Source organism: Poecilia reticulata, chromosome 8 (genome assembly GCF_904066995.2).
Source record: "Poecilia reticulata chromosome 8, P_reticulata-male-v2, whole genome shotgun sequence".
Lineage (NCBI taxonomy): Eukaryota > Metazoa > Chordata > Actinopteri > Cyprinodontiformes > Poeciliidae > Poecilia > Poecilia reticulata.
Genome location: NC_088837.1, coordinates 15,714,912 through 15,737,591, shown reverse-complemented (window position 1 = coordinate 15,737,591; position 22,680 = coordinate 15,714,912). Strand labels below are relative to the sequence as shown.

Below are 22,680 nucleotides of genomic sequence, written 5' to 3'. Positions count from 1 at the left end.
AAGCTAACAGCTGCACCCTTGCAACTTTTGAAAGTAGACGTCTTACCTCAGGGCCTGAACCAGGTTGAGGTCTGTGAACTCATGAAGCTCCACAAAAGCATGGAGGACTTGGATATTGAATTCATCTCTGATGGAAACAAAGCCAGATAAATGTGTTACACCAACGTAGTGAGCAAATCAATACTTATTTAAAATAAATATTCAAAATGTTAAGAGTTATCCTAACATTTACCTCCAGAATTTCATAATCAGGTAAGCAGAATCGGCAGATCTTTAACTCGAGCCAAATATGTTTTGTTTAATCAAAACATTAAAAAAATCCATTCTTGTTCCAGTCACTGGTAATTTGCTCACAGCAAGAAGGCTAGAAAAATACGTCTAAAGCTGTTCTAACATCTTGCATGTCTTACTGAGAAATTTAAATTGGCCTAATCTGGTACGAGCAGGGCAAAGCTTTATAAAAATCCAGGAGTAAGAAATTGGCAACAAAATTCACAATTTCTCTGTGCCCAAAGAAAACTGGTAAACGATATTGGTATGTAAACACCTGAGCATTGTACAAATTTATATACGCAAAAGAAAAAAAATTTAAAATGTAAAAATGTAAGCTTAAAGATGTGTCTGTAGACTCCGTTTCTGACCAACTTGAAACCAGTTGAAAACATCAGTGTTATAAGCGATACTCCCCATGAATCCAACAGGAGGGAAGATGAATCCCCCCGCCCTGCTTACTTATCATCCAAACTCGAGCATGAGATCATCCCGCCCTTAAAATCTTTTAAAGTAAATGATCTCTCCTTTGGGATGATGACGAGGCTCTAAGGAGCTAAGCATCATATCCAGTCACCACTTCCAGTGGACAAATGACCACCAGAATCTCAAGACTCTTCATGCAATGAAGACATCAAAAACTTTAAAACTTGATAATCCAGCAAGGGCTTATAGTGGATCCCACTGTGAACATAGACCTAATTTCCCATCAAACCCTGAGTAGAGCAGTCTGGACATTGATCACATTCTATACTGATGATCTTTTCTCTCCAGTGAAATCCTTAAATACGTAAAACATACGCATTCCCAATTTCTGAGTCTCTTGGCCCATCACTTGGAATGAATGAGTGTACTAACCAAAGACATGTGGAGGACTGTTGAGTAAGTGGCACTGTCCTGAGACAGTGCTTGAAATGTGGAACCAATATCCAGTGTTTGGGAAAGGAAGGGGTGTGGGCCTGACAAAGCGGAAACAAAGCAATAGCATAGCTACGCTCTCTGCATTCAGCGCTTTCATCTCTCACAGGGATGCACAGGGACGTGTGCTGCTAAAGAGAGATCAAAAGCAAAAGAGCGAGATGTTTAGAAAGAGCAAAAAGAGGAAAGAAAGAACTCTGCTGACCTCTCTCCCAGATAATCCCCGATGGCTGTTTTGTTCAGACCCTCGCCTTTGTAGAGGAACTGAGCAATGTTGTCGCTGGTGTTCTTCAGCAAGTCATTCTCAATCAGGAACTGGATCCCCTGAGGAAGAGACCAGACATCCAAATTACACACTACACGTTCAAGCGTGAGGGGAAGAAAACTTGTTTTTAAGACACAAACCTTTTTGGGGTCCATGTTGAATTTCTTTCGGCCCATGGCCACCTGTTTGTTCCTCTGCATATTTTTCCTGGAAAGTCAGCAAGGAGTAATGTCATCAGCTGTTCTTGACAGCAACACAATTTGTTGTAGAACAGAGATTAATTTATGACATTAAAGCTTTGAGGGGGAAACATCTAAAAAGTGTGCATTTGTATATATTCAGAACCCCGATACCACTAATTATTACCGCAACAGCTCACAATTAAACATTTTAGCCTTCAAGTAAATCACTATGTGATGTGTAAAACTAACACTAAACATCATCCTTAACATGCCATCCCTGTGGTGAAATTTGTTAGTGGCAGCAGTAAGCTATGGGAATCCAATTTTGAATGCATCGCAAGACATGAAAATTGTTGTAACCTGATGTGCTTCATCCAGTTTATAAGTTTAGGCTCTAAATGAGTTTTTGCAGATTTCTACTTTGCTACTGCTTTTATTTTTATTCCCACACACAATTATGCTCTACTTTCTGTCCGTTTGAAACAAAAACTCCCAATAATACATTAAAGTTTGTGCTTTTACTGTAATCATTGTCACAAAAAGTGAAAAAATATTCACAACTGAGAAAAAAAACAAAAAAAAAAAAAACAGGACCAAGAGATTGATGGGATTATGTCCTTTGCCAAAGCAAAACTAAAAGTAAAAAAAGTCACAAATTATTTCAACAAATTGTTCTGGTTCGATCCTGGTTGGTGGAAAAAAAAAACAGCAGGGAACAGGCAGACACAGTAAATTTATTCAGTGTGAAGTGTCTTTCCCTCTGACATTTTTCTTTCTGGCAGGGGCTAGTGATGCCGTGCCGATCAAGTGAGATGTTAAAAGGTTGAGCTGCATATGGGAATGTCTCATTTCTCAGGCTCTGAATAATTCAGGGGTCAAAGTGCGCCTCGATTCTGAGCTGAGGACACGTCATCGCCTCCTTTCATTGACATCCGTGTTCCTTTGGTTTTTAAATGCCAAAGTCCAGCACTCATCTTGGCAGTGATAAGATGAGCTTTTCGGATAGATTTTTCTACATTTAACACATGCAAATCAAATCACAAGAAAGTACGTGGATCCTCCGTGGGTTACTGATGCAAGTGGAAAAGTGTTGGATGGAATTTTTCATAGCTGATAGGATCCCCATCCACTTAAGTAGACCAAATCCCAGCCCCTCCTTCTCCAGAGACCATCCATTGTCTGCTTCTGCCAGTACACCCACTGCATTATTCAATGAGGCCTCCCATCATGGGGGGTGTGCCTGATGAAACATTTAAACTGCCTTAAAAGCAGAGCCAATTTATGGAGGACATTTGGTGTGATGGAAAGCCCAACTTAGCCATCAAACATGAATAATTGACAGCTTCATTTTGCTAACTTAATAGAGGGGATGCAATGAGCCAGCTTAGGCAAAACATTAAAGGAAGAGTAAGGTCTGCTTTTTTTTTTTTTTTTTTACCTCTCTTCAGTGGAGCCGAGATTCTCAATCTCACTGGTCACTTCTGCTATCTCATCCTTCAGCCGCTGTAAAGAAAACAAACATCCGTCTTAAAATACAACAAATCATCGGTCTACCAATATCACAGTGAGGCACAAAAGGGTGTAACCAACACAAAACAACAAACACAGTATCTAAGAAAAAAAGTTTCCAGTTTTCATGGGTGCAGACCTCATAAGGCAATAAACTCGATATAAACCGATCCAACACAGTGTATAAGTGGATTATGCCTTATGATGCGCTTTACTGATGGCTTTAGAGACTGATTTTGTCGATCAAGTCGATTGTTCTGGAGCCAGACTGGTGAAATGGTGATAAGACCATGATGATGAACATGATGTCTGCTTGATGAAGGAGTGGAATATTAGAGTGCAGCACATATAATGTAATATTTGTATATTTTAAGCAAATTGAGAACGATTTACTAGAAGATTAATGAGACTGCACCAACAGACGGCATTCCATGCATTTGCATCTAGACAGTCACCTGAGCAGTCGACCAGGCAATAAGCGGTCCTCCATTTACCACCGAAGTCTATGGCTGCACAGTATATCACAAGCTTACTGCCATTGCTACAGAAGCAAATGCAGCATTAGAATCACAAAAGACTACTTGTTTTGTGCTACCAGCCCCCTTTTTAGTACCAACTTCAAGTGTGGTGAGTTAGTTAGGCTTAAAACCCGACACCAGAAGACTGTCTGTCAATATCTCAGTCTCTGGCTTTTTGCCATTATCAGACAAACACCCACAAACAAAAGCTCCATCTCTTCCATTGTTGCGTCATCATGTCGATCACGTCATGCAAACACAACATGGTCTCGTACAGTGGTGCTGCCCACTGTATGAAAACCCCACTCACTTGAGTTGCTACGAAAAACCACCCAAAGTGGAACAAACTTAAGCAAAGATGAGCCACGCTGAAGAGGTGTTAGTGGAAATGAACCGAAACACTGTAAAGTTAAATGTTTAAAGACATATCTTTATCGCAATATTCACCAACAATGTAACATGTGGCATGTTTTTTTTTTTTAATGAAACAAGAAGAAGTTACAAGAAGTGACAAGTTAATCATTGTGTTGACAGACGTGACCAATAAAGGCGTCTTGTTTTGACAAAGTAGCTGGCAAGATGTGACTGATTTCTAAACAATGTGAGGATAATACTGCAACTGGCTAACAGTTAGCTACTAACAATACTAGATCTGCTTCAGAGGTACTCGGTGGCACAAATGAAACAACTTATACAGAGTTTAAGGGGCTTGTGATGCACTGAATTATCTCTAGTTCAAAATCTAATCTTTAACCAAATACTTTTACAGTGAGTAAAAACTTTAAAAGTTTGCATTATGTGAAACATTTAATCTAGTCATGAAAACAAACACTCAGACTTTAAAAGGTTCTTTTGGCATTAGAAGCACCTCAGAATAAGACATATATACTATATATTGTATATAAATACAATATATAGATGAGTTAACCCTGAACGAAAATAGTCTACACTAATTACAGACCTCTTACACTTGATTTATTTAAGAAAGCAAATAATCTTGTTTCTTCCATAGAAGATTTTCAGAAGCAGTATGCATAGTAGTACTCTTAAAATCTACATTCATTCATACCGTGCTTCAGTGATTGTAAATCATTCATTGTGGACAATAGTAACTTAGCAAAGATAAACCACGAAAGGAACATCTGTGTTTTCAAGGGCTATGCAATCACAACACATTCCTCAGATGCTTCCCTAAACCAACAAAGACTGTCCTCATGCAGACAACTACAGGGGCTCTGGTGGGCTGAAACACAGGAGCAGCAGAGAGATGGGTGTGAGAGTCACAAAAGGGGAGTGGGGTCAGTATGCAGACAACTGAGGGGGTCAGGAGGGAACAGTGGCAACAGTGGTGTTGAGAGAGGGAGGAGGGGGAAGGGCAGCGATGGTGTCCCGGACTCATAAAAATGAGGTGATGGATCCCACCTCCAGAGCCCACAAGGGTCAGCAGAAGTCAAGTCACCAGAGGTCTGTCCCCTGGGTGAGATTTCCACTTACTATTTACTCCTGGTTACCGAGTCACAGGACTAACCTGATGCAATCTAGAATCAGCTACTGCACATGGGTCATGGAAAGGAAGCAAATGAACCACATGTATGGAAATTTAACAGAACTGATTTGACTGTAGAAATATTCCACTGACCTTTTGTTTACATTTCATCAGTCATTCGCTTGTTTTATTTTACAACCATTTTAAATTTAAAAACACATTTAAATGATCTCTATAAGAACTCGTATAGATGGATACACAGAGGTTTGTTCTTTTGACACCTAGAGGAGAGAAACGGGTGAGAAATGAGGGGGAACATTTCTAAAGGAAATGACTAGTTAGTAGAAAAAACCTCACATTCCTCAGGAGTTCATAAGACAAATAATAAAAAAAAGAAATAATCTATTCTGACTACAAAACAAATGCATTTCAGGCAAATAACTTTTTATACATTTTTTCATTTCATAGTGTTCTTGTTGTCAAGTTAATCTTTTTCCTACCAATACGAAATTACTGGGGGGGTTTTCAAAAAAAAATATTATATATATATATATATATATATATATATATTGATATATAATAATATATTTAATACATCCCATACTATCAGAACCATGTCTTTCTTGTGGATTACCTGAATGTCCTCCAACAGCTCTTGCTTTCGCCGGCGGATATTCTCCAGCTCCTGCTGCTCCGCCGGGGTGAGATCGTCTGGAACTGGACGGAGATAAAAGAGAAGATGAAAGGTTAGCATCGTTAGGCTTATCTGTACACGTCTATTCCTAAAGTATATCCCAGAGGAGTGCTTCAGTGATCCAAAATCTGATTATACTTTCTAATTTCTAATCTTTTTTTTTTTTAAACCAAAAGGTGAATGCAAAGCCGAGGCAAGAAACTTAGAGAGCAGCAGCAGAATGTAACAGGTCTAAATAAAAAAAGCACAACAAAAGATGATTTTATGTAGTAAGAACTGTGTTAATCCATCTTCAGTATAAAGAAATAAATGTTAAATACAAGAAATACTTTAAACCACCACCCAAATTGGGACACAAATCTGCAGCAGTGAGGTGCGATGTTAAGAGTGACAACTGAAAAAGCTCAGAGAAGCTCAGTTGAGCTCTCCAAGTGCTTCTCGTCTTTCTGTCGCTCTCGCAATATGGGCTTATAATTAGCTTGGCCTGTGCCATCAGAAGCGCGTCCCGGTTAAAACACAATGTGCCTGTGCGTGGGTGCTACCTGCACAGAAAGCAGCATCAGCACTCTCTGACCACGGACTCATTTTCAGTGATTTTACTCCTGAGCTGAAGGCGATTCATTTTACTTTTCGCTCTTATGGACACAAGAATGACTTCTCCTTTCTAAAAACAGTATTGCACCAATCGAGGAAGCAGAACTCTACAACTGGGAAATCATTTGAATTTTAATATTGCGAGCATATTTTTTCCTGATTCCAAGCACAAGCCCTGCCCTTTGACCTCTGCTCTTTAGAAACACAGCAACAGAGTTGAAAGGTTAGAGGTCTGGAGCAGAAGCTTGACCCAATGGAACTCCAGAAACATTTAACAAAGCAATGGTTATAAAGTGAGTGCGAAGAATTGTCCAAAACTGAATTCACAGCTTTCCATAAAAACAGACATTCAGTCCCTTTTCCATCAATCCATTAAATGAACTTTTCACCTTTAGTGAAATCTGTAAAGGAGGTTACTTATTTTTAATAACAGGAGGCATGTGAGTCTGAGTACCTTGAGGCAAATACCCATGACATTTACTGGAATGTCTGTTAATGTCTGACTAAAGGATAATAGACAATGGAAGTGAGGACTCAGCTAAGGCCTTTCAGCTGGCGGTTAGGGACCTAAACACAACCATATTTCCTTCCTGAGGCATAAAAGGTTGACCTTTCACACTTCCTACCTTTACAGCATCATCCATAAAACATTTCTCAGTATCCAAGGAAACCAAGGAGTTTGATTTTGCTGATGCAGAGGACTCAACAGGATGTAGAGAAACCAGAACACATCCTATCAAACGGGGCGAGGACGCCTCAGGACAAAAGTCTTATAGCATTTAGACAAGTTCTGTTTCTGGAAACATGACTGTGAAGCCATGCAGCAGTCAGGCACGACACAAGGCAACCACAACATTCCTGACTCAGAAAAAGAATCAAAAACTGAGGAGACTGACAGGAGACGAGCAGCAGAAAAGACTATAATTTGGTTCTGTTGGGGAAGAAAACGATAAAAAGTGAGAATTTGAGGATGAAATGTGTTCAAGACTAAAAGAAAAGGTCTTGAATAAAATCAACCGGACAGACAGTCAATCGGCATAAAATAATCAACATTATAAGGAAAGGAAGAGCCCTTTCTAGAGTGCTTGAGCCATAGATTCTCAGACTGGGGCTTATTTCCCACAACTCAGCAAATGAGGGGAAGCTCATCTAATTAGGTAAGAGCACCGTTCAACTCTTAGTCTGCAAAGTTCTGCACTGACTAGGCAAATAAAAAGCCCCATCTCTAAAAAATAAAGCACAGTAAATAAAACAAAGTGAAAATAAAAAAGCGAGAGACTAACAAGGAAAAATTGAGAAATGAAGAATACACCATGCTGGGATTCATCTTTATTATTTGAATCATGTACTGACAAGGCTGTTTTCCTCATCCCCGTCCAAATCTAAACTGGAGTCTCGAATGCCTCAGACGCAGAAGTGGAAACACTGTCAGCATATCAACAGGGCAAGAAAACACATCATTCAGGTGAACTGTGTGTACTATTGCTGCAGGAATGCACAAAGACCAGGAAGCTGTGACATGAAACTGCATATCCACACCCACTGTGCTCTTTCCCCCACTGTTCCTGGCATTGTGTCAGGAATGTTCGACAACTCGACGTTAGCCAAACTTCTCTTGCAATTTTTTAATAAGTGTAAAGAAAACAAAAACCAAACAAAAACACAAAAAGAAAATATTGGAGATTTACCAATCGCTTGGCAAGTTGTTGAGTTTGTCTAATTTTTAATTGATCGGCAGGTCAAATGCTGAAAAATTCAACCCAATGCAAACTTAAATGGCTGAAAAAACATTTTCAAGCCACACCTGACCTGATAAATAAAATACCATTCCAGGTCTAAACCAGCACAGTAGGCTCACATGATTGGTCAAGGTCTCCTCTGATATGATGCATCATCCTGAAAATCCAAATAAATAAATAAAATTCCTCAAGAGAAGCACACTCTTCCTTCTTTTACTTTGTACAGCAAGTGCTTGCGGTTTTTTTTGTTGTTTTTTTTCCCCCCCTTGATATGCGATTTATTTACAAGTAGAAAGAAAGAAACTGTGTTCCCCAATCAAACTTAAGCTAGCTATTAGTCTTAAGGAAGTTATTGGGTAAGTGCCTGATTGGCTGTTTTTGCACTTTTTCAAAAGGCTGCCTCAGGTTCGCTTCAGATGTGCGTGGAAATATGATTGCTAATTTCCTCCTACTGGAAGTGACTAAACCCTGATTTTCAGAGCGAGTCTGCAATATGCAAATAAAGCTCTGAAGTCTCTTGGTTTCAATCAGAGAACTCCATAAGTCAAACTTACCGTAAGAATAAAAGCAGGGCACTCGTTTTAAGTACTCAATAAGTCCTTAGAAATCAAAAAAAGGTATGTAATAAGTATTCAGTGACTCATTTTACAGTATAATCTGACTTTTATCCCGGTTTTCATTATTTCAGAGTGCTCTTCAAATGTATGCCTCAAAACAGTTAATACAGTTTTCCATTCTAGTAATAAGGATGCTTTCTTCAGCCTTTCTGCACCTTAACTACTGGAAACTGATTTCTTCATCTACTTAAATACGAGCGTCACACAGTCAAATAAGAAAGACCGTATGCCCTAAAGTTTTGCATCTTGGAGTATTTTGAGTGTTCTTAGAAAAAGAGGATCCATTTTTAGTGAGGGCTGGGTCAGCAGAGAGGACTGCGGTGGGTTACATCAAGGGAGATATCAATTATAGCGCCGTCTCCCGCAGCGGGAGAAAGCCACTAATACCCATCCTGATTGCCATCCTGGCAGAGGAGGCAGACGTCTCATTTCCACCCAGATCACAGAAGAATTCTCCTCGGAAAATAAGGAAATTAGAATTCTGCGAGCGGAGAAGATCCCCCCCCCTTCAGCCTCCCACCGCTCCAGATGTGACCCAAATTACGGAGCTCTGCTCATCACGTAAGGTACAAAAATAAATAATTTTGTAAGTAAATAATACTTACAAAATTATCTCTTATATATGCAGCTACCTTGAGTGCTTTTAAAAGTATGTTTAATAAGGTGGGATATGAAAGCAATGGCATTTATAAGTGAAAATGTTTATACTGCAACACTATACCTACATCTGCTGACAGAGCAATTATGCATCGAGAGCCATTTCTGCGACCATGTGTTAGTTAGCTCGCACTCTGATTGCATTTGGATGAAGTGCACAACACAGCAAGCAATCCTCTCCTCACATTAGACAAGCTTTTCTTTCACGTATGTGAGGCTGAATAACATCTTAAAAGGCCTCAGCACACTTTCCATTAGGCTTGATTAGAGCCCTCCATACCATCTCTACCATGCTGCTCAGTCTGCCTCATTAATTAAACATAACAAAAGAACATCAGCTTCTTTTGTTATTTCCTACCAATGTCTCTTCTGGATTTTATTGTAAAATCATTATAGAAGTACAGATGTCGTCTGGTAACGGTTATCGGGACGATTTTTGCCTTCCATGGATCAGAGCTACTCTTATGCTGCATGACGTAAACTTTTGATCAGTTTTCTTTTAAGAAATAATTCAGCAAAATCACGTTTTATATCGACTGCTCACTCACACAGTGTGACATCACCTCTGGTCCCAACATGAGTAATGGATGACAGCAAGACAAGAAAAAAAAAAATTATACTGTATCAATAGAAAAACCAGAATTAAAAAAATATATAAAAATCTGTGCATCTCAAATTAAATCTGTGTAAATAAACTGGGAAAGTACATTTGTACTTTTTATGATCGAAAGGCACCAAGTCCACCAAGTCCACCAGCCAATCGGATCCCTTCGACAAAACAGATTGTTCCGATCGCAGCAAAACACAGACTCCTCTGTGATAAGATTTACTGAATTTAGCTGGAAACAATCAATAGTTCTCATTCGCCATTGCGCAAACATCTGCAGATAACAAGCTGATAAACTCTGGTAGATTTTTTGCTTTTGCAGTTTTTATTGCTCAAGCAAACAAAACAAGATGTGACATTTCATCCGAGACTGAATCTCATTATTAAAGCTAATCCCAAGGGTGCTCACTCATATCCTTAAGATACACACACACAAACATTACTGTTCTAAGAAAGAAGGAATTGCACAGTTTAATGTGATCAACCAAAAGAAATTTGTCATCTTTGACCTTTAGGTTCAAAGATCCAGGAACTGAAAAAATGTATCTGTAATGAAAAGTAGCTTGGATGAAAACTTAGCATCGAACTTGACCTGGCCAGGGTGGGTGTATCTGAGGTGACAGGGGACTGCAGGAGAAGGAGCCCTGTGTTAAGCCAGGGAGGCGTGGGTCAGTGTGTGGCAGGAGAACACGGAGTCAGTGGGAAGATCACAGCTCCTTCTTTGTGTCTGGAAACAGTCACATTCCTCCAGAAAGCTCAAACACAGGATTCGAGTTTCTGTACTTCAACATTAGCATTTCAATTACTTTCTAATGCATTCAAATGAAGACATATCTTTCACTGTTCCAGTGTCTAATCTGGAACAGAGAAGACACTTTCTAAATTCTAAGGAATCGAAGTTAAGAGTTTTACACCTTTCCCATCCCCCCAACTTCATAAAGACAACTGACATCCTCACTGACAGCAACCCGCTGTCCAGTTATTGGCCCGCTGCACCGGTGCTCAATCATCCCAAGCATCAGTGACTGAAGTGCCAACAACAGGCCTTCTCAAACTGCAGCAATCCAGGCTGGAGGATGACAGGACATTCATACAGATAAGTCAAACCACAAGTGGTCAACATGATTTCTGTCCTGGCTTTGCTGCACGGCATGTATCCTCTCTAAAGCTTTATTTATTTAACAAAGTCTAACAGTTAAAGTAAAACAGGTGGTCATAAAAATCTGGACAAGTTCCCACAGACAGACAACATAAACGACATTGTGAAGAGCAGCCCAAGCACAGAAAGAGGTTTCAGTGCAAACCTGAATGAGATGTTCTCCAGTTTCCCTCCTCGGCTCTTCCTTTTACCTCTGGTGATAAAGGAGTCAGATCCTATTGCACAGACATCCTCATCTAGTGGCGGAGGGAAGGAGCCCGCTCCTCCAGGCAGGACCACAGATAATGCTGAGGTTTCACAGCTATCAGCTCTCACAGTGAGCTCGCAGCACGCTGACACTGACACAGTCCATTTGGGAAGGAGGCTTCCTCACATACTTTGCTCCCTCCTCTGCCTCCCCGCTCACGCTTTGCTGTCACCAGCGCCAACATGAAGGCTCCACCCAGTGGTCATTTCGCTCCTTGCCTCCCCGCTCTAGGAAAAGTAACAAGGTCCTAATAAAAAGCTAAACAACTATAATAAATGATAATGGCGCCATGGGTAAAGATATGTAAAAAAAAACAAAAAAAAAGACTTATAATTCCAAAAAAATAAAACTCACACTAAAATAAGAGTAAACAGTAAATCAATCACACGTTAAGAGATAAAATGTTTTTAAATGGTCTAACATTTCAAAGAGTTTATGATGCCATACCTAAATGGTCTTTAGAAGTGAAACAGTCCCAGAGAAACACAGAACTTCCACCATATTTAACAACAGGCATGCACCTCTTTCCCTCATGTTCATCCACTGTTTCACACCAGACCCATCAGTAGTGCTTAATGGCATCTTGGTTTGTTTTGATCAAACCCCACTGGTCCAGTCAAAGTCTCTGTAGCAAACTTGTTTACGTTTGCTGGACCGCCTCCCAAACAGAAGGTTTGCATGCAGATTAAGAGAGTTACTAAGTTTTGCATCTTTTGCTTTCTGGGAAATTGCAAGCTTGATGAAACTCTCTGATTTATAGCGATAAACATTTAACTGCTTTCCTTGAACCATGTTTTCTTTTCCATTTTACGCTCTGTCATATTTATGACTCAAAGGCAACAATTACTAATGAGTTTTCACCTAATGAGTAATTGTTACTAGTGATGTAACAATTACTAATTAGATGTTGGTGGAAAGTCTGATCCATTTAAAGATGCAAAGTCAGAATATTCAAAAAGCAATTAAATTACATTAAATTAGGAATGCCAACACATTTGTCACAATCTGAATGAGGAAGAAGCGGAAATTGTAAATACTAAAGCATAAACTCTGCTCCACAACTAAGTAAGAATAGACATCAAAATATGTTTTCAGGCAAACAACCAAAAATGTCATTTTGTAGACTCTCAGTGAAAGCTCTTCTTAAACCAAAATGTCTGTGCAGGCCTTTAATTTCCTGACCACTCGTCCTCCATCACCACCCACACAGAGCTAAACAACACATTCTGTGCTGGACTCCAACTGGGTGTAAGAAATGACCCCAATGGGAACGTTTCTGCTAAGCAATTGTGCAATGTTCTCAGGAGTCTCTGTCATAGACCAAATTTTTACAGCATGAGTGAGACACTGGCCCCCAGGCGCGCCTGAAGCACGGAGCAGACGTGAACAGACGTGGGAGCTTGCCTCATGTCTGCTTGGAGACGGATGAGTCAAACTGGAGCCCTCTGCTGCGTCGGCTGAACCTCACCGCCTCACAGTGACAGAGCTTCCTCTGTCTGGCGTCAACATGTGGATAGCGTAGTTACAGTTCACACTTAAGGTAGTGTTAACTACCATTATAGCGAGTACTTATGTGGGAAATAACACATCACAGCAGCAGAAGGCTTTCCTCTAAATTACCTCAAAAAACCCATGAAAATAAACAAGCGTCACCAATTCTGAAAACACAAATGATGTCTTTTCACACACAAGCAACTATATCAATAAATAGAAAAAAAATATATGAAATTACATTGTTCAACGCAAGAACTATTATTTAGTTAAGCTGCCACTTTTTGTAGCATCCTTACACTGATTAGGTTTATTTCTGATTGATTTGATTTGCTTATGTTGCTACATCTACTTTTTTTTTTTTTTACAAAGACACCATTTATGTTAGTCAATAAATGAGTTTGTATTATTATTTAAAACTTTGATTAGGTCAAAGTAAGCAAGAGCCCATAGTTATAGTGGTTTAGGTTTAAACATCCCCAGGAATGGCATCAACATGGCAACAAGATGCAGCGGCAAAGATTCAAAACATTATATTAAGACAAATTTAGAAAAAATGACGTGTTCTGCATACTTAATTATTGTTCAGAGGGTCAAAAAAATTAAAAAGAACATTTTCAGTTTTTAATTCCCATTAAAAAAATATTATTCCTCTCGCACAGATTTGTTTTTGCGACCCATGTGTTTTTAGGTTGGTAATCTTTTTTTTTTTTTATCTGCAGGCACCACTGATAGAGATATGACCTATTTGTTTACATTAAACTTTAAAAGACTAACACTGAATAATGTACAACAGGGCTCCTTTATTGGAACTATTTTTTTTTCTTTTGCCTTTTCTTCTTTAGAGATCAAAACGAAAGTCTGAAATCTGAGACAAGGATTTCTAATGTGTTGAGTTCATGTCTGCTTCCTCACTAACCACAAGCACAACATCTAAACTTGGGTGTTTTTACAGTTCCCGTCTCTTTAAAAAACCAACAACCAGCATCTTATAAAAAATCTAAAATGCGTATATTTTATGGCATCTCGTCTTCCAAGTCACAGACATGCTTGAGAATAAGTGGGGGAGAAAGGAGGTGTGTTCAGACAAAACGGACACCAGGACATCTTGTCCCGGCGCGGGACGTCAAAGCTGCTGTGCAGGAATGTGAGGACCGGAGGATGTGAGTGGGTGGGAGCCAGAGCTGGAGAATGTATAGCGAGGCCTGGGAACTGTGCAGCTCCAGTCTAAAGCAAACAGACATAAGGCTCAACTTTCTAAAGCTGCAGCGACTTCATGCCTACAAAAACACACGCACACTCATGGCTATGGACAGTGCAGTAAAGCTTCATTTAATAATCTGCTGTTTAATTTGCATTAACTGTTTTCTATGGAGGCTTGCTCTATGTTATCCCTCAAAAGCGGAAGCGTTGCTGCTTCCCACAATGCCTTCTTTTGTCCCACTGATGCCGTTAGCCTCGATTTTTATCAGGGGACATCCTATTGTCAACATCCTCCTGTCCGTTAGTCACACACACGTCCTACAACCCATGATGTGAAAGCTGGAAGATTAGTTTTAGTCAACGTGAAGCACCGCTGTACATGGTTTCAGTTTGTATCCTTCTTGCTTTTCTCTAGAAGTTTTCACCCACACACAAAATGCCGAAAGTCATTTCCTGTTGAGGCCATTGTCAAACTCCTGGCTTCCTGTTTGTGCACCGCTCTTTTTAGTTTGTTGTGGAGGAGTAAAAGTTTAAATCACAGGAGAGCATATTACAAAAAATGTTCTCTCCCGATGGCAAAAATCACGTGCGTACTGAAAAATAATAAGCAAAAACAAAAGACTGCAGAATCACCACAAAGTAGCCACACAGCTCAGGTGATAAACAAAATGCATTGTTTCTATATCCCGTCTTTGGCCTGAAATTGTTTGCAAAACAAATAAAAAAAATCTTATTCACAAAGAATAATTTTTTATGCAACAATGTACAAATTGTATAGTTTCAAAAATCTAAAATGTCTCAGAAAAAATCAGTTTCAGCCTAACCAAACCATAATCCAGTACATTTGTATTTGATGAACACACCTCCAGATACTTTCAATCTAGTTTCTGCCAAGCGCTATTTTGAATCTATGGGCTGTAACAAGAATGATAACAAAGGTCTTACAGGAAAGACATAATTAGAGGCGTGTCTCTACCTGCTGCAGACAAACCTGAAAGTCACACTCATCAGCTCTGAGACCAATGAGTGACATAATGAACAGCAGCAAAAAGAACCAAGAAAGAACATATTCACATTTTCACAGCACTGAAATACTTCAAAATGTTGTTTAGCATTAATATGCTGTGTGACAAATGACTAGAAGTTCAGGAATGTTTAGGAATGTTTGGAGAGGGGACGATAAAGCCTGTTATCCCAACTAGATGAATCATTAGAGAAATTCATTCATTTAATCAAGCTTGGACTTGTCCCACTGGCACAATAGTTTCTAGGATATTTTATACATAAGATTACAAATAACAAGGGGTGTAACGGTTATGCTTAAATCATGGTTTGGAACATAAAAAGGCCTAATTAAACCCAAAACGTATCATCATAATAAATCGTTTTAAATAACTTTGCCTTAATTTGAAGAGCAATTGAAGGTGGTACAGAATTGAATAACTTGTCTTATAGCGGAAATACAAAACGGAGAGGTTATAAAATGTTAGGGAAGTGTTGACCTGATGTGACTCGGCGTGAAAACTAAATGGCTTGTTGAGAAGCCAGTGTTTGGTGGTATCTCAGGTTTCCGAAACTATCAGATGAAGCACGGGAAGTATTTAGTCCACAAACCAGCAGACAAAAATGATATAGACTCTTTGTGTATTTATCACTTAACCTATAACCCTCATGCTAAACTGTGCACTGGTGACTAAAAATAACCTACTTGTTCTGAGAATCATCATAACCTCTTGTTCTTTCCATTAGTTTGGTGTGAATACTAGCCAACTGAGATTCACAGCTTGTCAATGCATTGACAGAAACAACATAATAAAAACTGCAAAAACAAAACAAAAAAAAAACATTTCCAGACTTTACCAATATAAAATAACATCTTAAAAAGTAATTAAAGGACCTATTTTCAGATTATTGTAAACCAACTTTTACAACAGGGTAAAAATAGAGTGGATATTATGAGCCATCTGTTGTTTTGTACAAGAAAATATAGCAGGGAATAAAGACATTTAGTAACTATGACTGCTGCCAGTTTGTGTTATTTTATGCTTGCATAAGGCTTTCATGACACTAAACATTTGAATTTCTCGCATGTACTCCAAACACAAGATGTTGATTTAAACACACCTACATCTGACTGTAAAACAGACCGAAACACATGACAGCATTTGAGTCCTGAATGTATCCTCTTTGTCAACAGTGCAGGAAACCAAGTAAGGATTAGGCTCCCAAACAAGAAACTAACAACATTTTCCTTCCCTGTCCATTAAATCCATTTCCCACTATGGTGGAGAGTGGAGGAGGTAAGCCACAAGATGCAGAAAAAAGGCAGAAATGTGATTATAGGGAGATGATGAAGATTATCAAACTACCAGGGCATTAGTGCCAGCTACAGTGCACGGTACCACAGGACCCATTAGAGCTTTCAGCTCCGTTTATTAGAACACCATTAGAGACAACTAGTTTAACCCCCCGACCACCCACTTTAAAGTGGCAGAGACAAATGAACTCAACGGGAATCGACCGCTCCTCTCATTGGTTTGGCTGCGACTATATAAAAAGAGACAGCTGTATGTGTGTGCCAGCCTGGTTCACCGAGGAAGGGTAGTGTAAGACCAGGAGAACAAAAGGCCAGCAGCTTCGACCCGGATCAGTCAGAGGTTCGCTATTATCCAACGTGATTAACAGTGACGCAAGTCATGGCTGCTAATTATTAATGTTGCCAGGCTAAAACCAAGCCAAGGAGATGAAAGAGGCCTTCTGTCTCATACCGAGGAGCAACCCACTCACTCATTATGGTGACACAATAACACAGCATGAAAGAATGTTGTGTAAAAGCTTTACAACCCAAATGTTGCAATATTAACAGTCTATATATTCCATAGGCTTATAGTAAAACCATGTTAAAACAACATTGACTGTTACATTTAGGAGAAGCTTAGTCCCACCAGTTGCTGTGCATTCAGGAAACAATGCTGTGGATAAACTAAAAGAAAACCAATAGATATTAAAAGTGTCTGCTCATGTGGAAAAAAATTGCACTCGTCATTGTTAGACAATAACAAGACGATGCTTTACCCAGAATCATGAATAAATCATGAACATAAACAAGAACATGTATGTTTTAGCGGAAAACAAGAACATAAAGGCACAGAGAACATTACGGCAGATTATTTACATTTTTGAGCTTTTAAATGGCTAAAACAGAGAATATTAACACTATTAAATAACGTGGAAGGACTGTGTAAAAAGTGGAAGAGAAACAGAAGAAAGTCAGCAGACATTATTCACATGTATTTATGAACATACGACCTCACACAATTATGACTTTAAATTGACATGTAGGGTTTTTAGAGGTGCCATAAAGACATTCTTGCGACCGAAAATGTCGCTCTATTACATTTTTTTTTTTACTCACCGACTCCTTCTTCCGACTTTAACACCATGCTGCTCTGTCAGCAAGTCCGCGTCCGCAGAGAAAAAAGTTTCTGGAGGCTTTCGAGAGCAAAAACTTTTACTACTAACCACTACCGATAGATTTACGAGTCTTGAAAGTTTTTTAAGTAACAGATAAATAGCGTAAGATAAAGCGAAGTGAAAGCCTGTTCGTAGTAAGAACCGTACCGCCGTCAGACCAAAGAGAGTGGTTTCAAGGTACTAGACGGACTTTTACCAGCCCTTCCCTCGTCAACCGAGACCAGGCGTTTGTTTTGCGCCAAGTCAAATGAACAGTCAAAGCACAACACTTCCTGTCGGGCTTTTCACAATGAAAGCGTACGCATTAATTCAGGGAAATGCCTTTGCTAGAGCAGCAGACATAAGACATCGCACTGAAAATACATACAAAAAACCCAAATGCACAGTACGGACAATACAAATACGCAAAAGAGAAGCACACTAATATTTAGTTTAATAACAAACGTTATGTAAAATTAGAAGGACTGTGTATTAAGTAATAATATTCAATTAATTGCATTATAATGAGTTTGATCATTTCAATTTGCATGATTGTTTTTTCTTGTTTCTCTGTCTTTCCAACTAGCCTCTGTTTCTGAAGGACAGTTTTGCTTAGAGACTAAGGTCTCTGAAACAACAAATTTTATTTGTTGTTTCGATGTTTTGTTTATTTATTTGATAATTTTTAAAATGTCTTCCAGTTCCAGTGTTAAATGTTCATTAGAAATTAAAGTTTATTGATCTTTGAGAGAGTGTACTTGCATTATTATACCATTACCATTATATTATCACAATAACTTCTGGGGTAATTTATTGTCCATCAAAATTTATTATTGACATAAATTAATGTGAATGGATTAAATTATATAGCCCCTTTCCAGTCAGACTGGAAAGGAACTACATAAAAGTACTCAACGTACTTACAGTGCAGCTATATTCACTTATTCACACTCACATTATAAACACGTACATTTTTAGATTTGTGAGTTTGCACATTTCCCTTCTGTAGCAATACATACAGACCAATTGGTTACGGAATTCATACTCTTACTTTGAAGGGCAAACAAAACTTCCGGTTTCAGTGTCTTTTCTGGCACAGATAGAAACCAGTAGACTGGTTATGTGCTTGATCTGTTACTCTATCTCCACTATACTATCGCTTGCAGACGCACGTACACACGCATATGTGCACAGATCTGTTGTTGGGAGAGGACTGATAGGGGGCAGGGAGAGAATAAATGACACACACACACACACACACACACACTCTCTCTCTTCTGCAGAACTCATATTTGGGCTCTCCACTAAACCACATCCGTAAAGCAGAAATCTGTGCCTTCAGACTTTCACCTCGGAAACAAAAGTAAGAAAATAGCATCGAAATTTGTTCAGACAAATATAAAACTTGTAACCGTTTCTGAACACCTGTTGAATCAAATTACTTTTATGCACAAATTATAGAAGCCACCTGCATTTTTGTTTTTGTTTTTTACTTTCCCCATAAACTCAATGGACATGAGCCTATATGAAATAAACAAAGTTTTGGTCATATAAGATATAAATCACAAAAAATACAGCATATTTTACACTACTTAAAATCCATCTTTATCAAAGACACTACTCTAGATACCATATTAAACTGTTTCACATTTTGACCAACCAAAATACTTTAATATATTTTACTATGTGTGAACAACAAACACAAAACAGGCATTACCTGTGAAGTTGAAGGGCAATGATTCATGGTTTTGAAAGTCATAAAAATCTGAGTGTGTTGCATTTGTGTTTAGTGCTCTTCAGTATGGTAACCCAAAATGGTGGTCAAACCGCCAACTGCCCTCAGAAGTAAATAGTTAATACTTCTGTGTTCAATTTAATGTCCAGCTGTTCAGCAAAGTCCTCAAAAGTTTGGTAAAGAACATCAAGTTGCAGAGATACACAGCTCAGGTGGGAAATGCCGTCAACAGAACAGGACAAATATTAGTTGGTCACTCCACAACATTGGATATTTGGGTGGCAGACAGAAAACCATAAGAAATATTTGCAAAATGCCATTCTCCATATAGAATACAAAGCAAAATGGGGAATAAAGGTCAGTCTGGTCATTTGAGACCAAACATTCCAGTGATAAATGGTAAAGGGTTTTTTTTCCCTTCAAGATGGAAATTTCTTGTCTGAACTAGAAAAAACTGAGGCCTTTCTTTTCTTTTTAATGAAATAAAATAAATCAGTTTGTCATTTGGATAACAGACTAGCATCTGCACCAGCTGGTGCTCTCAAATAAAAAAAAAAACCTGTCTCTACCTGTTGATTAAAACAAGAGGAATGCAGCTCACCAGCCTGAGTGAGGCCAGGTAGAGGCAGACAACCTCTCTGTCCTGCATTTATTGCCCTCTTTCTTGAAATTGTATTTATTCATTTGTGTCCTGTAAAAACAGCTTTGGCAAACATTATGGTGGGTTTGGTCATCTTGCAGTGTCACATCAGAAAGAAAGTACAAAGTTCCTCCTTTTGCATTGTTGATTTTATTGATCTGCTTTTAAAGATGTACCTGTTTTTGAATATAGTCCTCCAACTTCTCCATGCTATCTTTGCTCCAGACTCCTTATCTACAAGATGTGACTGATGCAGCTGTGTGCTGCAACCTCTACAGCTGACAATGCTGTCTGTGTGAAAACAAACTCCTTCACACAAAGTTTCCATTCATTGTTGCTAGTTCATGCATGCCCCCAAGCAATGCTGCACAGATGGGCCTAAACCCCAGAACAAATGAAACCAGAGAGCTGTTTGACCTTCACATGAGAAGATCAGGAGTTAATTATAAACACACAAAGTTTACTGTCTTCTGCTTCTTCGTGAAGAGTAAATGTGACGTTAACAGAGTGTTTATGCAAACATTCAATCATCGTCATTCTGCATTGTCAGGCAAAAAGGGTTTTATTTCCAAGCACGTAAAATGATGTAGTTTGCAAACAATCTTTGCATTTTATTTGTATTAAGGGTTGTTTTTTGTTTTATTGAAGGAACAGCCATCCTATATTTTAATAAACTGCATGCTAATTAATTTTGAAATAAATATCTTACCAACAACTTTTACTGCTAAACCCGAGGGTTTCTTTTTTCTTTGGATTATAACTGTTACCACAAACAACTCATTGTCATTATGTTACGGTGCAACATAATGACACTTTGGAGCAATCCAGCGTGAATGTACAAAACATAGATTCCCACACAAACACTAGTCACATTCAAATTAAAAGAATACATGAAAAACAATAGATGATGCTGATAATGATGATGAGTTTAACGGGAAAAAAAACAAACAAACAAATGTAAAATCAGAAAGATTCAATTTTGGTGGGGGGGGTTTCTGCTAAGAATTTTTGACTGATAATTTGTAGGCTTGTTTTTAACCCTCAACATTAAACAGAAAGATGCAAACAGCGCCCTCTGCTGATCATTTTTTATTAACTGCGAAATGTACACCCCTGGTATATTTTGTAATATTTTCTGTTCAGTAGTTTTTTAGTTGTTTTTGTTTTTCTTTGTATTTGTAAACAAACATATTCATAAAAAATTTAAAATAAAAACATTTTACTTAATTGTTCACATTGTTTTATGACATTTCAGCTGAATAAACGAATATATAAAATTATAAAAAATAATCAGAATGTATTTATCCATTTATTTTTTTTCAATATTACTGGTTTTTGGCCATTTTTCTTTAGAAGAAAAACAATTTGTTGTAACACTAAAAGACAACAGTCAAGTTGTGTAACAACGACCTTCATTTTGTTAGGAAACAATTGGACACTGCATGCTCTTGGGAAATTATATATATGTTTTGGAAATATATTTTACTCTTATCAAAATAAAAACATATAAATTTAATTTATTTTATTTTTAATTTATTTTCTCATATGGAGGACCGTAATACATCCTACAAACAAAATGTATGTAAAGAAAATCTGCAGAGCAGCAAAGCAAAGACCAATGATGACACACAAAAAGAAAACAGTTTGCATGGCAAACATTAGCTCTGCCTGTAGCTTCGCTGCCCTCCACATGCCTCACCACACGAGCTGATTTTGAAACCACCGCTCTCAGTTCATAGGTGCAGTAATAAGACCTTTGGATCAATGTAACCTATAATTTTGTGCATGTGTGTGTGTGAGGGGAGGGGGTGATCCTGAAACAAGAGATGTTCTAACCCCAGTATCACATTTCTAATGATGGCACAAGAGTAGAAAAGCACTTTGTGGGTGGCCAATCACATCACGGTTACACAATGTGTATTGAATGGCACACCTTTTAGCAGATGCTACCTGCCTTGTACAAACATACAAAAATACTTATGATGAAATCAGCCTAAACAAACTTTTGCAAAAGGATGTAGAATGCAGAGAGCAGAAAGTCTCAAGTAAATGAGAGCAGCATTGTATTGGGCGTAAAAGTCAAAGCAATAAGCAGAATAAAAACATGAGAACACATCTTTAAAATACAATACATGAGTTTCACTAAGAAATAGGCCTTTTGCTTCTATGTTCATCATACACCATTAATCAGGTCAGGAATGTCAACGGAAAACCAATCATTTTTACAGACATACCTATTGCTGAGTATCGAGCTGTTTGGGCCAACTTCATCTGTTTCAAGATTCCCACACATTCCTGCTGGAGGCGCCTCAGTGCCAGACTCTGCCTCACTCGCTATCTGAAACGTATCAGACTGTGTGCTAACAGAAGAAGACAGATCTTCGCTCTGAGGAAGCAAAACACATGTGATCTGTCCATTTACATTAGATATTTCCTTTACTCTATCCCAGTGCACGCATTTACTAATTAATTATCCTTACTACATATTTAAATAATAGGAACTGTGGAAATTTTATCTGCATAAATCATGCTCTGGACACCTTAAAAAGGGATGAAATTAAACTTTACTCAGTTGTTGCTTTCATCAAACAACAACTAGAAAACACCATTATGTTTCTGTGGAAATGCTGTTTAGTTTACATCACACAGGAGGCTGTAGTTTACTTTTGACAACACATCCAAACAAGCTACTTCTA

At 38.4% G+C, this 22,680-nt stretch overlaps 1 protein-coding gene across 4 annotated transcripts in view; it reads right to left on the bottom strand.

Annotated features, from left to right (window-relative positions):
• cyth1a (cytohesin 1a) overlaps positions 1-22,680 on the bottom strand; it is a 38,095-nt gene that overhangs the window by 7,619 nt on the left and 7,796 nt on the right. For 2 of the 4 annotated variants that reach the window (XM_008416204.3, XM_017306361.2), the window contains exons 2-6: positions 5,783-5,865; positions 3,074-3,138; positions 1,594-1,660; positions 1,394-1,512; positions 47-127 (exon numbers count right to left, since the gene is read on the bottom strand). In XM_008416204.3, the coding sequence (XP_008414426.1) occupies positions 47-127; positions 1,394-1,512; positions 1,594-1,660; positions 3,074-3,138; positions 5,783-5,865 (415 nt within the window). Of the gene's footprint in view, positions 1-46; positions 128-1,393; positions 1,513-1,593; positions 1,661-3,073; positions 3,139-5,782; positions 5,866-11,360; positions 11,613-17,571; positions 17,867-22,680 lie in introns of those variants that run through there. The other 2 variants (XM_008416203.3, XM_008416205.3) reach the window with 2 other exon arrangements.